This window comes from Camelina sativa, chromosome 17 (assembly GCF_000633955.1).
Source record: "Camelina sativa cultivar DH55 chromosome 17, Cs, whole genome shotgun sequence".
Taxonomy (NCBI): domain Eukaryota; kingdom Viridiplantae; phylum Streptophyta; class Magnoliopsida; order Brassicales; family Brassicaceae; genus Camelina; species Camelina sativa.
The window spans coordinates 21,001,589-21,023,377 of NC_025701.1; the positions used below are offsets into that span (position 1 = coordinate 21,001,589).

The 21,789-nt window shown below is 38.0% G+C and overlaps 5 protein-coding genes across 7 annotated transcripts in view; all 5 read left to right on the plus strand.

The window, feature by feature from the left end:
- Nucleotides 940-3,668, plus strand: LOC104757775 (G-type lectin S-receptor-like serine/threonine-protein kinase At1g34300). The gene has a single exon (XM_010480561.2). It carries the CDS (start codon nt 990-992, stop codon nt 3,465-3,467), a length of 2,478 nt encoding a protein of 825 aa, XP_010478863.1. The 5' UTR covers nt 940-989; the 3' UTR covers nt 3,468-3,668.
- LOC104757776 lies at nt 6,690-10,988 on the plus strand. 2 transcript variants are annotated; one of them, XM_010480562.2, is made up of 13 exons: nt 6,690-7,010; nt 7,167-7,708; nt 7,792-8,117; nt 8,216-8,308; nt 8,408-8,498; nt 8,586-8,679; nt 8,794-8,897; nt 9,001-9,070; nt 9,195-9,298; nt 9,511-9,627; nt 9,756-9,832; nt 9,945-9,989; nt 10,093-10,988. In XM_010480562.2, the coding sequence occupies exons 2-13, from the start codon at nt 7,379-7,381 to the stop codon at nt 10,628-10,630; spliced, it is 1,989 nt and encodes a 662-aa protein (XP_010478864.1). In that variant the 5' UTR covers nt 6,690-7,010; nt 7,167-7,378; the 3' UTR covers nt 10,631-10,988. The 2 variants fall into 2 exon arrangements, with proteins under 2 accessions (XP_010478864.1, XP_019095310.1); XM_019239765.1 differs by lacking the exon at nt 6,690-7,010 and having other exon boundaries at nt 7,617-7,708; nt 7,799-8,117.
- LOC104757777 (phospholipase ABHD3-like) lies at nt 11,676-15,169 on the plus strand. Its single transcript, XM_010480563.2, has 14 exons — nt 11,676-12,067; nt 12,150-12,239; nt 12,332-12,393; nt 12,468-12,571; nt 12,685-12,774; nt 12,870-12,992; nt 13,201-13,278; nt 13,474-13,559; nt 13,695-13,743; nt 13,888-13,944; nt 14,102-14,232; nt 14,307-14,390; nt 14,468-14,534; nt 14,627-15,169. Exons 1-14 carry the CDS (start codon nt 11,808-11,810, stop codon nt 14,948-14,950), a joined length of 1,605 nt encoding a protein of 534 aa, XP_010478865.1. The 5' UTR covers nt 11,676-11,807; the 3' UTR covers nt 14,951-15,169.
- On the plus strand, nt 15,407-17,376 carry LOC104757778 (transmembrane protein 18-like). 2 transcript variants are annotated; one of them, XM_010480565.2, is made up of 5 exons: nt 15,407-15,547; nt 15,639-15,782; nt 15,966-16,071; nt 16,629-16,777; nt 17,088-17,376. In XM_010480565.2, exons 2-5 carry the CDS (start codon nt 15,642-15,644, stop codon nt 17,181-17,183), a joined length of 492 nt encoding a protein of 163 aa, XP_010478867.1. In that variant the 5' UTR covers nt 15,407-15,547; nt 15,639-15,641; the 3' UTR covers nt 17,184-17,376. The 2 variants fall into 2 exon arrangements, with proteins under 2 accessions (XP_010478867.1, XP_010478866.1); XM_010480564.2 differs by having other exon boundaries at nt 15,408-15,547; nt 15,636-15,782.
- The window catches only part of LOC104757779 (FHA domain-containing protein PS1-like), a 6,805-nt gene continuing 2,623 nt past the window's right edge, over nt 17,608-21,789 (plus strand). The window contains exons 1-4 of the mRNA XM_010480566.2: nt 17,608-18,057; nt 18,206-18,447; nt 18,627-21,230; nt 21,312-21,447. Of these exons, the coding sequence (XP_010478868.1) occupies nt 17,745-18,057; nt 18,206-18,447; nt 18,627-21,230; nt 21,312-21,447 (3,295 nt within the window). The 5' untranslated portion in view covers nt 17,608-17,744. The remainder of the gene's footprint in view (nt 18,058-18,205; nt 18,448-18,626; nt 21,231-21,311; nt 21,448-21,789) is intronic.

Consider the following 21,789-nt stretch of genomic DNA (forward strand, 5'->3'; position numbering starts at 1 on the left):
CTTCCTCAGGTCAAAAGGTAAGTCTAGAGAAATCAAAGATCTTTTTCTCTAACAAAGTTTCTAGGGAGTTGGGGAAACTTATTAGTGATGAAAGTGGTATTAAAGCTACAAGAAAGTTAGGAAGATACCTAGGCATGCCCATTTTACAGAAACACTTAAATAAAAAACCTTTGGTGAAGTGTTGGCGAGAGTTTCATCCAAACATGCAGGGTGGAAGGGTAAGTGTTTGAATTTTGTAGGCAGCTTCACGTTAATAAAGTAGGTGCTTAGTTCAATACTGGTTCATACTATGGTCCAAAGTTAGATGACGTTTGTTGCATAACAGGGACAGTCTCTGAGCTCAGGTGTTGTTGTGGAGCAATAAAAGGTTGGCGACACACATAATATCGGTTCTATATCAAAGGTAAGATGAGAACGTGACCAGTGGGGAATTGGGATACACATCTCCCACCTAGCTTTTTTATTAATTTATTTTGATTGATAATATGATGATATAGTGTGAGTGTAATGCATGAAGCATGATGATAAAGATGTATATAAAGGTATAGATTGATGTCATGATATGTATGATGTTATGATGTGATATTTGTTAATACAGTCGGGACAAGTATGTTTTAATTTTGCGTATTGGTTTGTGAACTTAGGCAAATGTAGTTAATGCAGTTTTGGAATAACTTAAAGGACATAACGAGTCACCACTACATACCATATTAGTAGAGAATTGTATGAATCAGAATTATGATGTTGGATGCTTGATAGTTTAAGTGAACCATGTCATGGATACTTAATTTATCCCCAATTGTTTGTGCAGTCTTTCTAGAATTAAGGTAAAAGAAGATTTTAATCCTCAGTGCTTACTGTTACTTTGAAATGTCAACTTGGGAGACTACTAATTAAACAAATTATTTATATAAAAAAATCAAACAAAAGTCTTTTCAGTCTTCTTCATTGATAACAGAGGAGAGAGACGGAGCTTCACAATCACAACAATGGAGGTGAAGCTTCTCCCTCTCCCTCTTCTTCTGCTTCTCCTTCACTTCCCTTTCTCATTGTCTACAATACCTCTCGGCTCTGTTATCTACGCTTCCGGTTCCAACAACCAGAATTGGCAATCTCCCAATTCCACTTTCTCCGTCTCCTTTGTTCCATCTTCTTCACCTGATTCCTTCCTCGCCGCCGTTGCTTTCGCCGGTAACGTTCCGATATGGTCAGCAGGAACCGTTGACTCACGAGGATCTCTTCGTCTTCTTTCCTCCGGCTCTCTCCGCCTTACCAATGGCTCCGGCGCCACCGTCTGGGAATCTAAAACCGATCGTCTCGGTGTTACTTCCGGTTCGATTGAAGATTCCGGTGAACTCGTCCTCCTCAATAACCGAAGCGTTCCGGTTTGGTCTTCCTTCGATAACCCGACGGACACGATCGTCCAATCGCAGAATTTCACCGTGGGTAAGGTTCTCCGATCTGGTCCTTACTCGTTTCAGTTAGAGAGAAATGGAAATCTTACTCTTAGGTGGAATAATAACACGGTTTACTGGAATCATGGACTCAACTCATCGTTTAGCTCGAATCTATCCTCTCCTAGCTTAGGTTTACAGACTAATGGAGTTGTTTCCATCTTCGATTCCAATCTTCGTGGAGGAGTTGACACTGTTTACAGTGGAGATTACGGTGATAGCGATACGTTTAGGTTCTTGAAGTTAGATGATGATGGGAATTTGAAAATTTACAGTTCCGCGAGTGGAAACAGTGGACCTGTGACGGATCATTGGTCTGCTCTTGATCGGTGTCTTGTTTATGGATATTGTGGGAACTTTGGGATTTGTAGTTACAACGATACTGATCCGATTTGCTCGTGTCCGTCTCTCAACTTTGATTTTGTTGATGTGAATGATAGAAGAAAGGGATGTAAGAGGAAATTGGAGCTAAATGATTGCTCTGGCAGCACAACCATGCTTGAGTTGGCTCACACTAGGTTGTTTACGTATGAAAACGATCCCAACTCGGAGAGTTTCTTTGCCGGTAGTTCGCCTTGTAGAGCTAATTGTCTTAGCAGCTCTGCTTGTCTTGCTTCTGTCTCAATGTCTGATGGTTCAGGCAATTGTTGGCAAAAACGACCTGGTTCCTTCTTTACTGGATACCAGAGGCCATCGGTTCCGAGTACTTCTTATGTTAAAGTGTGTGGTCCAGTTGTGCCTAACACACTTTTGATTGCAAAGAAAGATGATGATAACAACTCGAAAGTGCATTTGTGGATTGTTGCAGTTGCTGTAATAGGTGGCCTTCTTGGTTTGATTGCAGTAGAGGTATGTCTCTGGTGGTGCTGCTGCAGAAAGAATCCTCGTTTTGGAACTTTATCGTCTCACTACACTTTGCTTGAGTACGCTTCTGGTGCACCTGTGCAGTTTACCTATAAGGAGCTGCAGCGTTGCACCAAAAGTTTCAAAGAGAAGCTTGGAGCTGGAGGGTTTGGTACTGTGTATAAAGGCGTGCTCACTAATAGAACCGTGGTTGCAGTGAAGCAACTCGAAGGAATTGAGCAAGGAGAAAAGCAGTTTAGGATGGAGGTTGCTACTATTAGCAGCACACACCATCTGAACCTAGTCAGACTGATCGGGTTTTGCTCCCAGGGAAGACACAGGCTTCTCGTCTATGAGTTCATGAGAAACGGATCTCTTGATAATTTCCTGTTTGCTACTGACTCAGCGAAGTTCTTGACTTGGGAGTATCGGTTTAACATTGCGCTTGGGACTGCAAAAGGAATAACGTACCTCCACGAGGAGTGCCGCGACTGCATTGTACACTGCGACATTAAACCCGAGAACATTCTCGTGGATGACAATTACGCTGCCAAAGTCTCGGACTTTGGGCTCGCCAAACTCTTGAACCCAAAAGACAACAGATACAACATGAGCAGCGTTAGAGGAACAAGAGGCTATTTAGCTCCTGAATGGCTCGCAAATCTTCCCATAACCTCAAAATCGGATGTCTACAGCTATGGAATGGTTCTACTAGAGATAGTCAGTGGAAAAAGGAACTTTGATGTCTCTGAGAAAACAAACCACAAGAAATTCTCGATCTGGGCTTACGAGGAGTTTGAAAAGGGCAACACTCAGGCGATCCTTGACACACGTTTAGGCGAAGATCAAACAGTTGACATGGAACAAGTGAGGAGGATGGTTAAAACAAGCTTCTGGTGCATACAAGAGCAGCCACTGCAGAGGCCGACGATGGGGAAAGTGGTTCAAATGCTAGAAGGAATCACGGAGATAAAGAAGCCGCCATGTCCAAAGACCATAAGCGAAGTATCGTTTTCAGGGAACAGTATGAGCACAAGATCTATGTTGGTTGCTTCGGGTGCGACTCGATCATCCTCTTCCTCTGCCACACGGTCGTTTCAGACAATGGGGATCACATCGTCCGGACCGGCTTCCACAAGGATCAGTGAAGGTTCGTTGCTTGGATCTTAAGAAGTGTTTGTACTACTGTGATTACCAAATGTGTAGGTTTATTCTAATTTACTTATTGCATACGTACGTAATTGTTTAGGAACACATCAAAGCTATATATATATATATATATTTATTGACCATTTGTATCTGAAATAAATCATATGCATATTCAACGTTGTAAAATGGTTCTAAGAAAAAAATCCATAGTTTTATATGACCTTCAAAGATGAACTTGAAGTCTATATTATTTTATAGTTGTCATATCTCGGGGTTGAAACAAATTTAAGATCTCAATCTCTTCCAATATTGTTGCGTGTACGTTGTGTCGAGCGAGCAGGAGAAACTCGTCGTGGGAAAAGCTCCACATTTTCTAAGTTTTTAAAAACAAATCATTTTCTGTAAATTGTAATTAGTTAGATTAAGAACTTTGGTAATTCTTAAAAAAAAACTGTTCATTATTTTGGGTTTAAAACAACAGAATCAAAGTATTAAGCAAATTGGTCTGAACTTTGTTTCTTGTCTAAACATCTCTTGTGAATTAGCCATTAAAATAAGACGTTCTAATCGACATAATAAGATTCTAGAGACAATAAATCAAGGGAAAAAGATTAAAATAAAAATGTTAGAATCACAAAAAATGGCACCATATTCAACGAAGTGAATCCAATCTCCATCATTATTCGGTAGCCGTAAATAAATTTTGATCCTCACGAAGATATATTTTATTATTTTATATGTCAAAGTTGGTGTATCTCATTTTTGTTTGATCATCAAACTCTAACACCCATATAGATTTCGTTAATCATTCATATAAATTTGAACGCGTCTTTGGGTTGTATATAAAAAGTGTGGGGGCAAATGAATTTTATAAACAAAAATGATATAATTGAAATGTGGAATCAAAATATTCATGATAATATATAGCGATGGAGACATCAGAATAACTCAAGAGGATGGAATTTGACCAATGTGAACTTGTTGAATCTTGGAATTGGTCCAAAAGAGAGACCATCCTTCCCGACCAATTTCATATAGTATTAAAATTAATTTAGCAGTTAAATAAGTTACCTAAAAATAAAATACTTAGAAATAATTTCACTTGTCTCATCATTGATACTATTGAAATCTCAAGACCTCTTTTTTTTTTTAATAAGAATGAAGTTTGAGAAAAAAAAAGTATGATGTCTTTTGTAAAATTTATGTTTCTTTTGAGTAATGAGTAATACAAATTACATTCCAAAAAAAAAAACGAAAATGATCAAAACATTTGAAGCTCCAAATCATTCATAGCTTTATCCTTTTTCTTTTATATATAAATATGTAATAAATAAGTAATGGGCCATCGCATGCCATTTATTAAATAAACTAGAATTAAACCCGCAGTACACCGCGGGACAATATTTTTAATTTTAAAATTTTAAAATTTATATTGTATTTATTTGTTATTTTATTAATTTTAAAAATATAAAATTTTACAGATATTTGATATAAGTATTCAAAGTATAGGATTTTTGCAGTGTTTTCAATGTTTTAACCCGTGTGGTATATGTATAATCTAGTAATACATTTATCTCCTGGTACACATCTAAAAGTGTTTAAAAAAAAACAATTCCACTTAACTCCCTATATGAGATTAATGCAAATCCGTCTCACCAAAATCAAAATAAGTTTTTGCGTAAAAAATAAAAAATAAATAAAGTTTTTTATCAAGTTTAATTATTTTAATTGTTTTACGAAATTAGCATATTTTATAGTTTATAATTTTTCCATGTCAATATATATAGTTTATGATAATTAATAAATTTTTTTTTTTTGGTAATTCCTCAAAAAATAAAAAATAAACCAAATTATATGGGGGATTTTCAACATATTTAATGTGACATTTTATAATTGGATTTTCAGTTTAAGAAATTTATTAATGTTAATATAATTATGGATATTGTAAACTTTTGTTATGGAAAATTGTTGTATATCATTTAAATTTGAGAGATTCTAGCATCTATAAAAATAGTTTTGGAGATGGATTAAAACTTTAATGGGTAGAGTTATTTTTGAAAAAATCGGAATGTATAGATGTTGTTAAGATTTTATGGCAATAAATGTAACAATTTTTGGTCAATTTAAGAATGTTTAGTATTTGAGTTTCTCTGCAATGTTATTTATGGAAATGTTTTAGGGGTTAATGTTGTAAAAAAAAATTAAATAAATAAAACTTAAATGCATAAACCAAAATGTACTTAAAAAATGTTAATATAGATACTAAATGATATATGAAAACATTATAACAATTAATTTTAATTGTTCTATATCATCATCATACTTAAAAGAAATTATTTTTCCTTTCAAGGTTCTTTTGACCAATGCTATAATGCTATTATGACATTGCCACACAAGGTAATTTGGTAAAACATTGTGAATTCAAGCCTACTATAGATACTGTCGTCCTTTATTTGGTAAAAAGTCAACTTTCATTTTCAAAACTAGATATGCATACACATGTTGACTGATTTGTTCACTTTTTCTCTTTCTAGAATCTCCAATAATTTTTTACCAAAGCATTCAAACAACAAAAAGTACAAAATGGTAAAAAGTAGGGAGTATAAATAATTAGTTACTTGATACACTTTAAAAACTACTTGGAATTTCTTTTACGCAAATATAATTTTTCTTTTTTGAAAAAAATATAGTAGTATGAAATTAGAATGATCACTTATGATTAAACATATATTAAATATAATTCATGATTAAATATAGCATTCATGATTTACTTATATATTAAATATATCGTTCATGATTTTATAATTCAAACTCGAAGAAGACAAATCTAGTTGATAACACGTTGATTATGCCATTACATTTTCTTTTATATGAGCTGCGTAAAATCATCAAAAGTGAGTTCTCACATAACACGTTTTAAGAATTTCGCACTGACACTATAACAAAACTTGGTACTCTTTGAAATTAACGTATTTGTATTTTTTATTATTTTTAGTTCAATAAAATCGGCTCGAAATACAGAATATTTGTAACTTTAAATATTAAAAAAATTAATAGACTAAACTATATTCTATTTAAAGAGCAAAAACTGATAATTTAAAATTTTAAATATAGTGCAACTTGTTAGTAGAAAAACTTTTTTTTTTTTTTTGAAGATAAAAAGTGTAATGGGGATGAGTTTTGAAGAGTGTAGAAATGGGTAAAACGAGAAGAAAGAGGTTGAAATTTTTTTTTTTTTGGTTGGGGCTAAAACTTCTCACCATCTGACACTCTCCAACTCCTCTCAACAGAACCTCCCTCCTCTATTCAACTCATCTCTCTCTCTCTCTCTCTCTCTCTCTCTCTTCTCCTCTCTCTCTTTTTCGAGTCGCGTTTCTTCTTTTGCTTGTATAGAGACATCTTCACGGTTTCCTCATCCCAGAACTTGTCACTTCTCTCTGGAAGAAGAAGCCCAAGTGGTTAAGAAGAAGAAGAAGAAGAAGAAGAAGAAGAAGAAGAAGAAGAAGAAGAAGAAGAAGAATCTGACTTCAATCTAATTCCCAGATCCGAGTTTCTGACTCTTAGGTCTCTTTTGTATTCTCGACTCTTCATCCAAGCTACTGATTTCAATATCTCGTTTGTGTTCTTTAGTTTCTAGGGTTTTGGATTTTTATGGCTGTTTGTTTAATCAGAAACTGTTTCTAAAAAAGCTTTTGTGTTTTCTTCTTGATTCATTGGCAGGTTTGTTATATGAGTATCAAGGTTCTTTTACTGAGCAATTTGCTCCATTAATGGACTGTTGCTCCTCTTATACGGATCAGGATTTGCGATTGCTGTGTTTTGCTTGTTACATTGTTCATCCTTTTGAAGTTTCGTAGATCGAGTTGGCGTATGGAGAGCTTCGAGAGAGTTTGAGAGCTGATTTCGATAATAAAAGTTTGTAACTTGCTGTGATGGGTGGGCTTTGTTCGAGGAGTTCTTCTGTAAATAATGCTCCTGGTGGAAGCTTTGCACATGTTAATGGTCATTTAAATAATGGGTCTGAGGTGAAACTTCAGTCTGGTGATGGCAGAGCGAGGGACAAAGTTGCTGATCCTTCTCCTATGAGGGAGGAGAATGTGGATGATAAGCAGCATACATCAGAATCGTTTTCGTTTCCTAATTTGAATGTAGTCTCTGGTGGATCTCATCCTCAGAATATCGAGGATGGAATCCCTCGTTTATCCAGGGTTTTATCTCAGAAATCTAGATCCACTAAGTCTAGGCAGGCTGCTGTGGCTAAGGTAAAGAAATGTTATGCATTGTGATTGAGTTCTGAGTTCAAATTTACCTCTTTTTTACTTTACTAAGGTGTTTTTATTTATAGGTTTCAGAAGTAAGCTCTCTTTTGGGTAGGGCTGGCACTATGGGACTTGGTAAAGCTGTTGATGTGTTGGACACACTTGGGAGTAGCATGACGAATCTGAACCTTAGTGGGGGATTTTCTTCTGCGACGACTGTTAAAGGGAATAAGATCTCAATCTTGTCTTTTGAAGTCGCTAACACCATCGTTAAAGGCGCCAATCTTATGCATTCTCTTTCGAAAGATAGCATTACACATTTGAAAGAGGCAGTGTTACCTTCAGAAGGTGTCCAAAACCTAATATCGAAAGACATGGATGAACTGTTGAGAACTGCTGCTGCGGATAAAAGGTAACAGCCTCTGACAGTGTTTCTGTGTTGATGCTGTATACTTTTACACTGTTTTTTATTTGTAGTTTGGAGGTAAGTGATTTACTTATTGTAAACAGGGAAGAGTTGAGGATCTTTTCTGGAGAGGTGGTGCGTTTTGGAAATCGTTGCAAGGATCCTCAATACCACAACCTGGATCGCTTCTTTGACAGGTTCCAACATGATCCTGTCACTGACTCACTATGGTCACACAACGAGTCTATTCATTTTGGAAGTATCTGACCTTTCATTAGTTCTGTGTTATGATTTAGGTTGGGCTCTGAATTTACACCCCAGAAACATTTGAAACAAGAAGCAGAAACCATAATGCACCAGCTGATGTCATTTGTTCATTTTACAGCTGTACGTATTTTTCATGCCAACTGGTGATATTCGGTCCTGCTTGACTCTTTCAATGGCGATTTATTCTGATTATCTCTTGTGTTTCAGGACTTGTATCACGAACTCCATGCGCTGGATAGGTTTGAACAAGATTACCAACGTAAGATCCAGGAAGAAGAGAACCCAAGCACAGCACAACGAGGTAGGTACCAAATAGCAATATATGTTTATATCTTTGGAAACGGATGATATTGTTTACAGTCTATTTTATTTCATTTCTTGGTAATTGTTCTAATTTCTCTTCCGTTTTTGCTAGGTGTGGGAGATACACTTGCTATCTTAAGAACTGAACTAAAAAGTCAGAAGAAGCATGTAAGAAACTTGAAGAAAAAATCTCTTTGGTCTAGGATCTTGGAAGAGGTAAGGGCTGCAAACTGAGAAATCATTAAGTTTCCTATTTCGGGAAGTTTCTGGGTTCATCTCGACTCCATTGTTAATTCTTGGCAATACTAATAATGCTTAGGTAATGGAGAAACTCGTAGATGTTGTCCATTTCTTGCATTTGGAGATTCATGAAGCCTTTGGTGGTGCAGGTGAGGCTCTTATTGGATAAAGCAGTTTAGTCTTATTATAACTTTCAAGAAGATTGAGTATTTAGTGTGTCGGTTTTGTTTTTCGTATCTAAAATGTATCATGTCCTTACAAACCATGATGCAGATCTTGATAAGCCTGCAAATGACCCGCCAATCAATCATAAAAAATTGGGCTCTGCTGGTCTTGCCTTACATTACGCAAACATCATCACTCAAATTGATACTCTTGTAAGTTACTGTTCTGTTTATCACTTAGTTTAACTTTCTGACCTGTTTTACAAATTCTAGTTGCCTGGGATTGTGAATCTTCTGTCTCGTATCCAATGGTTATCCGATCTCGTTAGGGGATATCAATATTAAAATGATTGGACCTGTATCTTTGTCGACGTTGGTTAGTGGAATTTATTTTAATTAAGTTATTTTCTCATTTCAATGAGTAGGTATCCCGGTCTAGCACTATGCCTGCAAGCACAAGAGACGCATTGTACCAAGGTTTACCCCCAAGTATAAAATCTGCTTTACGGTCCAGAATACAGTCCTTTCAGACTAAGGAAGAGGTATTACTATTATTCCATACTGCCCATAATGCTTTTGTGCTGACAAATGAATGGACTACGTGCACTGTTTTTTACCTGAAAAGTTATTTGTATGCCTGCTCACCACACATCTGATTTGTTTGAACCAGCTAACTGTTCCTCAAATAAAAGCCGAAATGGAAAAAACGTTGCAGTGGCTTGTTCCTGTTGCTACAAACACAACCAAGTAAGCTTCTGCGCATAATATCTTGGTTTTTTTTTTTTGTCATCATTAGAACTCGTTCTAACTATTAAAGTAAGTCAGACTTATGCCTCTGTCTTTTCTTTTTTTTAACCAGAGCACATCACGGGTTTGGATGGGTTGGAGAATGGGCAAGTTCCGGGTAAGTTACAAGCAGATATTAGGGCTGTTCTCTTTTCGTGCTATGTATATATGCATGCAATCTCGTTCCTGGCTGAATGTTAGATTATGCAAAATAATTTCAGGTCAGAAGCGAACCAGAGACCTGCAGGACAAACAATACTAAGGATAGATACACTTCACCATGCAGATAAAGAAAAAACTGAGGTTTACATATTAGACCTGGTGGTGTGGCTTCATCATCTCGTTACGCAAGTCAGGGCCACTACTGGTTATGGTCTAAGATCTCCGGTTAAGTCTCCAATCAGATCACCTAACCAGAAAACGATCCAACTATCCAGCGGTTCACACAACCCAAGTCAGGGTTCTCCGTTGCTGACAATGGAGGATCGAGAGATGCTTAGAGACGTAAGCAAGAGGAGAAAAACACCAGGAATAAGCAAGAGCCAAGAGTTTGATACGGTGGCGAAAGCACGGCTTTCCAAGCACCACAGGCTAAGCAAAAGCAGTAGCCACTCGCCAATGATGGGAGAGATGATGAAAAATAACAAGGATACTTTCTCAACCAGAAGACCTTCTTCTGTTCCCATCATTGATTTTGACATTGATCGCATGAAAGCTCTTGATGTGATTGACCGCGTGGACACCATCCGAAGCTTGTAGTTAACGATGTCCACCCCAACTGTTGAAGTTCACAATTGGGATTGGACAGACGGTAAACACCAACGATGATATGATGAAAGAATGTGGATGTGAGTGATCCCATGGATGCCATCGAAATTCGAAACCCTTTATAGGTGTGATGATTCGGGTTACAAAAATGGCAAGAGTTTAGTAGTAACTTTGTACTCTTTTTTTTTTTTTTTTTTTTTTTTTGGGTTTTATGGGTGTAAGTTGGCTTGGTTTTGTAGCATTTCCTTTGTATTGTTCATTTTTCTTGTTGGTTAGTTGTATTGTGTACATACAAAAAACGTTTCTACATATGAGATCATTTGGAGAATAAATAATAATATATTATCTTCCCAAATGGATCAAACTCGAATTTACCACCAAACATCACTTTAAACCAAAAATTGGCGGCTTAGCAAGAGAACTCGTCAATAGACTTAACTTGAGCCTTATCCGTCTCCTCTAACCTTAGGCACGGTGACAGTCCTGGAGAACCTCCTCCTCGTCAAAACACCATCACTTGATCCATCTTCACATTCACCGGCACTCAACCTAAACCTCCTCCTCGAGAACATCCCGCTCGATCTCTCGATACGATGCCAGGTGTCCTGTTTCTCCTCTTTTCTCCACGTGTCTCTCTCCGCTGATCTTTAGAAGAGAGTCGTCTTCTGTCTCCACTTTAACCTCTTCTTTCTTCATCCCGGGAAGATCCGCCTTGAACACGTGCGATTCCGGTGTCTCTCTCCAGTCCACACGTGCGTTCACCACAGCTGATGATGGTAGAGAGAGAGACTCGGTTTGCCTTTTATAACAAGAGAATCAAACCAATTGTGTGGACAAGTGTAAAAACAAATGTCACATCCCCTCTAAAACACTAAACGAAGTGTACGGGACGGAACAGAAACGAAATGGGAATTGTGCCCCCATTCCTATTCCCTAGTGAACACGAAAACGTCGGCGTGTAATTAATTAATTGTACAAAAGAATTTGAAAATACGATTTAAATAATAATTTAACATTATAAGTCCGTGCAAAAAAAATAAAATCTTAACCCGCCACGCCTCTTCTTTGTCCGTTCGTTTCGTTGGCCTAAACCATGAAGAATTGAAAGATCCTTTTTTCTCTCTAGATTCTTCTTCCTATCGCCCGGATCTGCAACAGCTCCACAACAATGGAAGGAAAAGATCCGAATCTGTCTCCATCTCCATCTCCATACGACCTTCTCTTTCAAGCTCTCTCCCTCATCCCAATTCATCACTACCTCCTCGCTCTCTTCTTTATCTCGACCATCTTTTTCTACAATTTCATCGAGTTTCACTTCCTTGGTGATGCGTTTCTTCGCTATTTCAGATGCAGCGTCAATCTCGTTTACAATCCAGATTCGTCTCTTTATCACGGCGTTGTTTCCCGGTGTCGGATTCTTCACGGCCGGTGAGTGTGTGTTGTCTACTTTTTTGATTAATTTTTGGGCGAAATTTGTGGATTCGGTTTCTGATCTTCTTTTTGTTTTCAGATATGTGGCGACGCCGTGGTTAGCGAGTCCTCATATTCAAACCTGTTTCTTGAATTTTCATGGATTGCCTCCAGTTTTCAGCTATAGAAGGTTATTTTTGATTTTATTTGTTTAGTTTTGGTTATTTCTCTGCGATTTGAGTCACAAATTGTATATACCATTCATTTTTTGTGCTGTTTCAGGCAGCTATTCCTTGCTTCTGATGGTGGAACGATTGCATTGGATTGGCTGACGAACTCTGATGGTAACATTTTTAGTGGCTGAGAACGTTGCTTTTGATTTTGATTACATCGTTGAATCTGTTTTTGATTTGTCTAGTTCTTGATGGTGCTCTTCACAATCAGAGTGACATTACAAAAGAAGAAGACACAACGCCTATTGCAGTTGTTATTCCAGGCTTAACTAGTGATTCTTCTTCTGCTGTAAGTCTTAGGCTAGCTAGGAGGATTTGTGCTTTATAACTGTTAGATCTCTTACCCGTGAATTTTTTAGTGAAAATGTGTCTAATTGACTTTGCATTGGTGGTTTTGTATAGTATTTGAAGCATCTTGCCTACAACACTGCAAAAACAGGTTGGAATGTTGTTATTAGCAACCATAGAGGTTTGGGTGGTGTTTCTGTTACTGTGAGTTACGCTAGTCTCCTAGCATTCTGATTTCAGTTTTTATATTTCGTTATGCTTACTTATATACAATCTTGCTATGCTGCAAACGAATGCAGTCCGATCGCTTCTATAATGCTGGATGGACAGGGGATATACGGGTTGTTCTTGGTTATCTTCAACAAAAGTACCCGAAGGCTCCTCTCTTTGCTATTGGAACTAGCATTGGAGCAAATGTTCTGGTACTTAATCAGGAACCTTAGTGTTTTACAATTTTGGTTTCTTACAGTTTGATCCAGCTGAGAAACAAGTCTTAGCTTTGAATTATGTTGAAGTGTGATGAATTTTCTTTTCTATCATGGACCTTTTGCTGCATATTTCCCAGTTAGCTCGATTTAAGTTTTCCAAATACTATTGATGTGAGGTTACTGAAACTATCTCATGCTTCAGGTCAAATACCTTGGGGAAGAGGGTGAAAAAACTCCTCTGAGGGGTGCGGTAGCTATTTGCTCTCCATGGGACCTCTTGGTGAGTTATTTTTTTATAACTGTGTACTTCTCTGCATATTGATTTGTGTCTTAAGTTCTCTCTAATCACTTGATGAGAAGTCAAGACATCTTCTATTTTCTTCATTGGGTTCTAATTTCAGACCTTTGAACTTGTGAATAGTTTTTTACCAAGGGTTTAGTTGCTTTTTCTTTTCCTTTTTCTCCTGCCAACAAGATTGGTGACAGGTTTATCTGTCGGACGTTTAAACAAAAGCTCTACGACAAAGCTCTGACCATCGGACTCCAAGGTTATGCCCAATTGTATGTCCACCACTTTGATCAAGAACTGCCTAGATTTTGAGTTTGTAAGATGGGCTGAGTGGAGAGATTTTAGATATTCGACTTTGAGAAAATGAGGTTTCACCGTTTCAGTTATAACTTTTAGTTTCATTGCAGGCATGAACCTCAGTATTCACGGCTTGCTAATTGGGAAGGCATCAAAAAGGTCAGTCATTTAACCACTGTTCTATATGTTATACAGTCTACTAGGTAAAGGCATTGGCACTAGCAGAGTTCTTGAGCAAATAACTTACATATTTGTTTTGGTATCAACGTTGACTGTTGTTGCCTAACTATATTACTTCATCAGTCACGTTCCATCCGAGATTTTGACAACCATGCAACCTGTCTAGTTGGAAAATTCGAGGTATTAGTTCTCCTCCCTATTATCTTAACTCCTGAAGTTAGTTTTCCCCGAGAAGTGGCTTTGTCATTAATATATACATCTTTGCAATGCTCTTCATAGTCACCATTAAGTTCCTTGTTGATCTGACAAAGTGACAATGGGTTGCACCTTTATGCAGACTGTGGATACGTATTACCGAAAATCGAGCAGCACCCAATACATAGGAAATGTGGCGGTGCCACTACTCTGTATAAGTGCTCTAGATGATCCATTATGCACAAAGGAAGCTATTCCCTGGGATGAATGCAGGTAAAACGCTATCGATCTCTTTTTAAAATCTTAAAATCCTGTTACAACAATTAACATGAAGTTTCTATTGAAAGGGCAAACAAAAACATTGTCTTGGCTACAACAAATCATGGGGGACATCTAGCGTTCTTCGAAGGATTAACTGGATCTAGCTTATGGTTTGTATATCTCAGATTCTAACTAAGTGAAAATAGTACTTCCTGCTGTTTTGACTGCCTATATATGTTGTGTACAGGTGGGTACGAGCCACCAATGAGTTTCTTGGCGCCCTTAGCTGCAGTCGTTACATGCATATACAGAAAGTAAATATTTTGTTTGTTAGAATTGCTGTTTAGATTATGTAACTCTTCTGTCTATTGCTTTCTTCCTAAGATAATCAAATTTTTGGTTGCAGATTGAAGAGAAAAGAAGCTCAGGGTCATCAGGGAAACAAGAGCCTTTGATAAGCCAAGGCCCGTACTTAAACATTGCAGAAGACGGGTTGGTAGCAGCAGTCAAATACGAGAAAGACACCAATACCACCGCATTGAAGCAGAGAGGACGAAAGCCTGAGGAAGATGTAACAAAGAGAAGCTTTAAGGAGCTGTGTCGGCAGACGAAACGGCCCGTATGGTTGCTTGGTTACATAGGCATGGTTACAGGTTTCCCTTTACTTGGACTGCTTCTAAACTACCTCTTCCGTAAGAAGCAACGACCTACAACAACATCCAAATCCTGAAAGTTGCTTCCTTTGTCAACAACTCCATTCACCCCCATTCTTATATCTGTCCTAACTAAGTTTACTATTATTGATTTTTTTATATGTTAATAATCCTCTACAATAAATATTGTAATCGTTAGTGGGATTATATCAAGTGATCTGTTAACATTGTAAAGGAGTGGGATCTCTTAAAATCATCTTATGTATGTCTTATTTTTAGAACAGTACATTTCATCAGAGCTTTTTTTCTCTTTAAGAACTGATTTTTAATTCGAAGATCAATTCATTGGGTTTAAGTATCGGTTCAGATCTTCCCTTAAAATCAGATTACTCTGAATTCTGAAAAACTATGATTTGTTGAAAAATAGTCCAGAATACAATCTCAGTGGCATTATTGTAATACTACCACTGTTACAATCACAATGGCATTATTGTAAAAATGCTAAATCTATAAGGGTATTCAGAGACGACGGTGAATATTTTTTCGGGCAACTTCGAGAGCATTAAGCGAACGAAAGCAAAAAACCTCGATAAAAACTTGGGTGGGGCGAGATCGTGAAATCTTTTTGAGAGTTGAAATCGAAAGAGAAAAAAGTGATTGTTTACTTGGAGAGTGTGAGTATTGATTGATAAATTCATCAGCGTCGCGATTTGAAACCGAGATTTGATTTTTTTTTTTTTTTGTTATTCCGGTGAAAATTAGTAGACAATGGAGGAAATAAGATCGGCGATGGAGCAACAAATGGATCTCATGGCGGATCTGGTTCAGAAACTCTCCGGAGAGCTACGAACAGGAATACAACCTGCTTACGATAATTTCTTGGGATTTTTCCACGCCATTGATTGGAAGGTAATGAATCTGTCTTTACGTTGTTTTGAATCAGAGTCCTTTCGTATTGTTATATATCAATTGGTCTTGGCGAAATTAGAATCAGAAGTCTTCGAATTCTCGACATTGTAGGGCTGGATTTGATTCTCCGTTAATTTGGGATTACATACTCATATACACATTGGGGTTTATTTTGTGTGGCAGGAGCCTTGGATCATGGGATTAATGGCGTTTCATGCTTTGTTGCTACTAGTGACTCTTCTTTCTAGAAGACATCTCAACTTCCATATGTTCCTCTTCTTATTGGCATGTAAGTTCCCTTTCAAACTCTTCAAGTAAACCTACTGTCTCGTTTGCTGTAGTAACCCTTTTTGTCACAACAAGTCTCTTTGATTTTGGATCTTTTTCATTTCTCCCTATGCGTTTCCTCCATTGTTTAGACTGTTTATGTTTTAATATCGTCTCCTTTTTTCTTTTACTTTGTTACCAGTTCTTTCTCTTATCCAATGATCTCACTAGGCTAGGTTGTGGAATTCATACTGTATCAAGGGTTTCTGGGAGCTTTAAATATATTTTACTTCACTCCAACTGAACATACTAGGCGTTTGTATTGAGTCTATTTTAGGATCCATGGTTAGAGAGTCACACCGTCCATATGGAGATCCTATAACTTGCATGGGTTTATGAGTTATGCGAGATTTTTTTTTTTGGATTCAGTGGTTGGTTGAAGGAAAATATGATATTCATTTCGCAGCACAACAACAACTGTTAGTTTGGAATATAAAGTTACTGCATCTCTGTGAGTATACTTTCTTAGTATACGTTATTGAGACTGATGATGTGACTCAAAAAAAAAAAAAAATGCAGGGGGGGGGGTTTACTTTGCAGAGAATCTCAACCGGGAGTTGAGAAAAAACTGGAAGAGCTTCTCAACTCAAAACTACTTTGACCAGCACGGGGTCTTCGTTTCGGTTCTTTGGTCTGGACCTCTTTTGGTCATTGCAATGATAATCCTGGTATGTGTTGAGCAATGCCCCTCTCCTTTCTCTGTATTAATAATATATAAGAATCTACTGGTTTCATGTTCTGATTTTTTTTAGCAGTGAATAATTTGTTGCCAAGTACTTTGATTGAGCACTTCATATTTGAGTTAGAACAATGCCATCTAGTTGTTTTTAACTTTTTAAGAACAGTTCTAATCCTTAGATCAAACTAAACCATACTGATAATAAGTCCATCACTTTGTTAGGATCTGAAAGAAATATATATATATATAATGATTTGGGAAATCTGATGGAGGTGTTGTGTTTTTTTTTTTTTTGACAGATAAACACACTGTTTTCGCTATGCTACCTGATTGTAAAGTGGAAAAGAGCTGAGCTCAGGCATCGTGCAAGGCTTGCTCGTACCAAGGAGGAATAGATGATCCCATATCTCACACATTTTATGTATACTCTCACTTTGCAACAAACCCTTTTTTGAGTTTTAAGTAGAATCTGCTCTTTTTATGTATTTCGTTTTGGCTTAAAGTGAATTAAATTGTGTCGAACCGAACCAAACCAAACCAGATCATTCTACTTCGGTTTGTACTCGAAACCTGATTTCTTACTCCAAATTTTTGAATTACTATTTTTAAATAAAAGTGTAGATTTTTTTTTTTTTTTAAACAAATTGAATTATTTGGTAGAAATTACATAACCTAAATTCATGTGTTAACCCAAACGGCCAAACCTAAATTTTGAATTAATTAAAATTAAAAAAAATTGAAATTGTCGTGAGAGATGAATGACACAATTAGCCGTTACGAGTGTAAATAGAGGTCGTCGATTCAACAACACAACGGACTCTTCTTTTCAAAATCAGAGAGAGAGAGAGATAGAGAGAGAAAGAGAGAACACTCTAGAATTCTTCATCCTCCTTCGTTTTCGAATTTCGAAATCTCTCTCAATAGTCTCTCACTAGTTCGATCTTACGACGGTATCCATGGAGGTCAAGGAAGAGAAACTGATGGAGGAGGAGCAACGACTGCCGGAGAAGACGATTCCGGTATTCACCGTTCTGAAAAACGGCGCGATTCTCAAAAACATCTTCGTTGTGAATAGTCGCGATTTCTCTTCGCCGGAGAGAAACGGTTCCACTGTTAGCGGCGATGACGACGAGGTAGAGGACACTCTCGTCGTCGGTCGTCATCCAGACTGCGATATTCTTCTAACGCACCCTAGCATTAGCAGATTCCACTTAGAAATCCGATCGATCTCATCTCGTCAGAGACTCTTCGTCACGGATCTATCCTCTGGTATGAATCATCTCTAACTCCAGTTCAAACGATGTTTCTCTCGCGAGATTGTTTTCATCTGCAATTAGATTGTTGTTTCTGTAGAATTGGATCTCGATTCTATGCGTTTTTGGTTGTTGATTTGATTTGATTTTTTTTTTCCATTTAGTTCATGGGACTTGGGTTAGGGATCTGAGAGTTGAGCCACATGCTTGTGTCGAGGTTGAAGAAGGTGATATGATTAGGATTGGTGGTTCAACTAGGATCTATAGGCTTCACTGGATTCCGTTGAGCCGTGCGTATGATTTTGATAATCCGTTTGTTTCACCACTTGATGCGTCTATGGTGATGGAGCAAGAAGATGAGAATAGAATGACTGAAGCAGAGAATCTAGAGGTTGCACAACATCAGGTTCGATCTTTTCTCCTATGTTTCTTGCTTTTACTGTTCGAAACGTGCTTTTAACTTTTTAAGTTCCTTACTGATGTTAACTTTTGTTGTTAGTTTAGCTGTTCTTATTTTGCTCTAGCTCTATAGTTATCAGATGTTGTTTGCTTAGCCTGATAGTGTATAATCTGCCTTTACTGCAGTCACTAGTGAATACTGGATTAAGTGATGATGGAGATCTACATCTGGATGTGACGTCAGAAGGAACTGGATCATCAGTCCCTAGTGAGGATGAGGATACATATGTTACCACGAGGGAGATGTCGTTGCCACTTGCGTCTCCAAGTGTTTTGGCACTAGCTGGAGATTCTGCCAGGTCACAAGAGCTTCAAATCAAAGAAGATTTGCAGACTTCAACAAAGTGGGACTTGGATGTTTTAGAAGCCGGGGAAGATAAGCCAAATAGCAGCTGCTCCCCAAGTAAGCAGCAGAGTGGTGGCTACCTGGAGGGATTAGGTTGTTCTGACCTTCTTGTCGCTGCAGAGGCTGATGAATGCAATGCCAGAGGAGATGGAGGTTTGCATCTGAATGTGATTTCAGAGAGGATGGAATCATCAGTGCCTAATGAGGAGGATCCATTTCTAGTTGCAAAGGAGACTTTATCGCTACAACTCTCAACAGATTCCAATAATTCAGAAATACTACGGCTCACGGAAGATGTTCAGGCGTCACCAGAGTTGTCCATAAATAGTGTAGAAGTCAACGCAGAAATTCCAAGTAGTAGCTGCTCCCCAAGTAAGGGAAAGATTGATGACTGCTTTGAAGCTTCTAGTTGTTCTGCACCTGAGTTGACTATAAAGGTTGAGATTCTGAGCCTTCATCCAGAAGTCAGTGAAGAAACTGAGTTAGTCACAAAGGAGGTTATGGAAGCATCTGCTAAACCACTAAGTAAGGCTGATAATATGAGTCAAGAAAATAGAGAAACTGAGGTCTCAAGGCAAGTTATTGCAGTATCTCCCAATTCCTTCTCTCAAGCTGGGCCACCTTTAGAAATTTTAACTGAAGCGCAAGGCCTCGTTGGTTCTGAATTCATGGGTGAAGTTTTAGTAGAGACTGAAATTGAGAACCCACTACATCAAAAGAGCATTGGAGAAACAAAGGCTGAAATTTGGAGTCACGGAGCTTATAATGAAACTGAAGTCTCGACGCAAGGTATTACAGTAGCTCCCAGTTCCTTCTCTCAAGCTGAGCCAACTTTGGAAATTTTAACTGATGACGCTCCAGGCCTCCTAGGTTCTGAAGTGCTAAGTGAAGTGGCAGTAGATATTGACATTGACAACCTACTACATCAAAAAAGCAATGGAGAACCAAAGGCTGATATTCAGAGTCACAAAGACAATGGAGAAACTGAGGTCTCAAGGCAAGTTATTGCAGTATCTACCAAATCCTTCTCTCAAGCTGAGCCAACTTTAGAAATTTTAACTGAAGTCCAGAGTGAAGTAGCCATAGAGACTGAAAGGGAGAACGTACTACATCAGACAAGCAATGGAGAAGCCAAGGTTGGTTCAAGACAAGTCAGTGCAATATCTGATTTGTCCGCTGGAAACGAATGTCTTTCAAGAAACAATACCGAAGATATCCAAAGTCTATGCTCGAGTTGGCAGCCAATGCCTGAGAGTGAAGTTGGGGATCATTCTGAGATCTGGAGTGATGCTAATTCTGCAGGACATCAGAATAAAAAATCAGGAATGACCAGAGAGACTGAACAGATATTTGATGAAGGGAGCAGCTCGTGCCTTACTGAGGTCCAACGAAGTAATACACAAATTTTCTTGTCAACACCAAATCAGAAACCCAAACCAGAATTGTCAATTGGCTCTGGGAGATCCGAAAAATATTACAGCCTAAGCGAAATAAAGGGTGAAGAAAGTACTGATAAATGGTGTCCAATTCTCTCAACCTTGACGGCAGAAACCTTTGGGGAAACAAAACCGATTGAAGAACTGCCTTCTGATGATACTGGAAGTCAAGAAAACCAGACCCCGCAAACATATACTGTTAGAGATGATGTACTGTCTGAGATGGATAGCTCAAGCACATGCAACATTTGGTCTAGGAGAGGAAAAGCTGCTTCCGTTCTTCAGATCCGGACCAACAAGAGTGAAGGAAAGCAGAAGCAAACTGGGAGACAACCAAAAGACAAGTTGCATAGAAGACAGGCTCTAAGTGACAAGTCTATTTCTCTGACTGTTCATCATGGTACAGAGAATCTGGAACCAGAGATCTTTACTCCTGACAAGGAGAATCTCACCCCAAGTTCTCATATGTTGAAAAGATTACAAGATATTGGTGACGTGAAAGATAGCAAGAGCTCTTCAAAGCTTTCAGGAAGATCATGCTCCTCACTGGTTCATTCCAGTATTGCTATTGTTGATTCAGAGGCATTCGCAGAACCAGAAATCTTTACCCCAGATAAGGAGAATCTTACCCCAAACTCTCATATGCTAAAACGTTTGCGAGAATTTGGTGATATTAAGGGTACAAAAGGCTCCTCCTCTAAAGCAACACGTAAACCATTCTTTGATCATTTGGAAGCAAATGTGATGGCGGAACAGAAACCAGAAGATCTACAGAGCATGAGCAGCAAATCTAAGGTGAAGCATGAGCCTGTGGCACTGAAGAAGAAAGCTGAACGGGTGCCTTTTCAACCTCTATTTGACAAATCTTCTTCCCAAAGTCAGTCATACACTGAGGCTTCTACTACATCAGCGAGGAACAACAATTCTAGAGGCATTCGTTCTTCTTCTGTAAGTCCTACTTAACTCGATTGTCCTCTATTGATCCTTTGTGGTAGTATTTATACTAATCATTAGTTCACTGTGTTTTAGGTCCTTTCTGATGGAAAGAGCAAGATGAAGTGGACCATTGTGCTGGACACTTCTTCACTCCTGGATAAGGAGTCCAGGAAGCCACTGCACCTACTACAAGGTCTCAAGGGGACACATCTGGTCGTACCAAGAACAGGTAAAAATCCCACAAACCTTTAAATCTCTGCCTCCATTTATTATTACATACACCGATAATAGTTTCTATATTCACTTAAAGCACTAGAAACAACCACATAAGCATTTACTTTTCCTATACGACAAGGCTGTAAACGAATATGGAACATGAATCTATCATACAGATCTGGAAAAAGTTTTCTGCAATCACTTCTGACAATCTTTACCATAAGAACCATGCCTAACATTTGGTTTCATTAATCAGTGTTAAGGGAACTAGATGAGGTGAAGCGCAGTCGCAGTCTTCTCTTCAGAAGAAGAACAGAGATGGCTTCTTCAGCTCTGGATTGGATTGAGGAGTGTA

What these genes read in the sequence shown, in the direction of transcription:
- LOC104757775 (XM_010480561.2), top strand. Translation starts at nt 990, where the DNA reads ATGGAGGTGAAGCTTCTCCCTCTCCCTCTTCTTCTGCTTCTCCTTCAC.
- LOC104757776 (XM_010480562.2), top strand. Translation starts at nt 7,379, where the DNA reads ATGGGTGGGCTTTGTTCGAGGAGTTCTTCTGTAAATAATGCTCCTGGT. An exon ending in GGCAGGCTGCTGTGGCTAAG is followed by an intron (nt 7,709 to 7,791) that starts GTAAAGAAATGT and finishes TTTTATTTATAG; the next exon opens with GTTTCAGAAGTAAGCTCTCT. An exon ending in CCCAAGCACAGCACAACGAG is followed by an intron (nt 8,680 to 8,793) that starts GTAGGTACCAAA and finishes CGTTTTTGCTAG; the next exon opens with GTGTGGGAGATACACTTGCT.
- LOC104757777 (XM_010480563.2), top strand. Translation starts at nt 11,808, where the DNA reads ATGGAAGGAAAAGATCCGAATCTGTCTCCATCTCCATCTCCATACGAC. An exon ending in CCAGTTTTCAGCTATAGAAG is followed by an intron (nt 12,240 to 12,331) that starts GTTATTTTTGAT and finishes GTGCTGTTTCAG; the next exon opens with GCAGCTATTCCTTGCTTCTG. An exon ending in CTAGTGATTCTTCTTCTGCT is followed by an intron (nt 12,572 to 12,684) that starts GTAAGTCTTAGG and finishes GGTTTTGTATAG; the next exon opens with TATTTGAAGCATCTTGCCTA.
- LOC104757778 (XM_010480565.2), top strand. Translation starts at nt 15,642, where the DNA reads ATGGAGGAAATAAGATCGGCGATGGAGCAACAAATGGATCTCATGGCG. An exon ending in TCCACGCCATTGATTGGAAG is followed by an intron (nt 15,783 to 15,965) that starts GTAATGAATCTG and finishes TTTGTGTGGCAG; the next exon opens with GAGCCTTGGATCATGGGATT. An exon ending in TCATTGCAATGATAATCCTG is followed by an intron (nt 16,778 to 17,087) that starts GTATGTGTTGAG and finishes TTTTTTTGACAG; the next exon opens with ATAAACACACTGTTTTCGCT.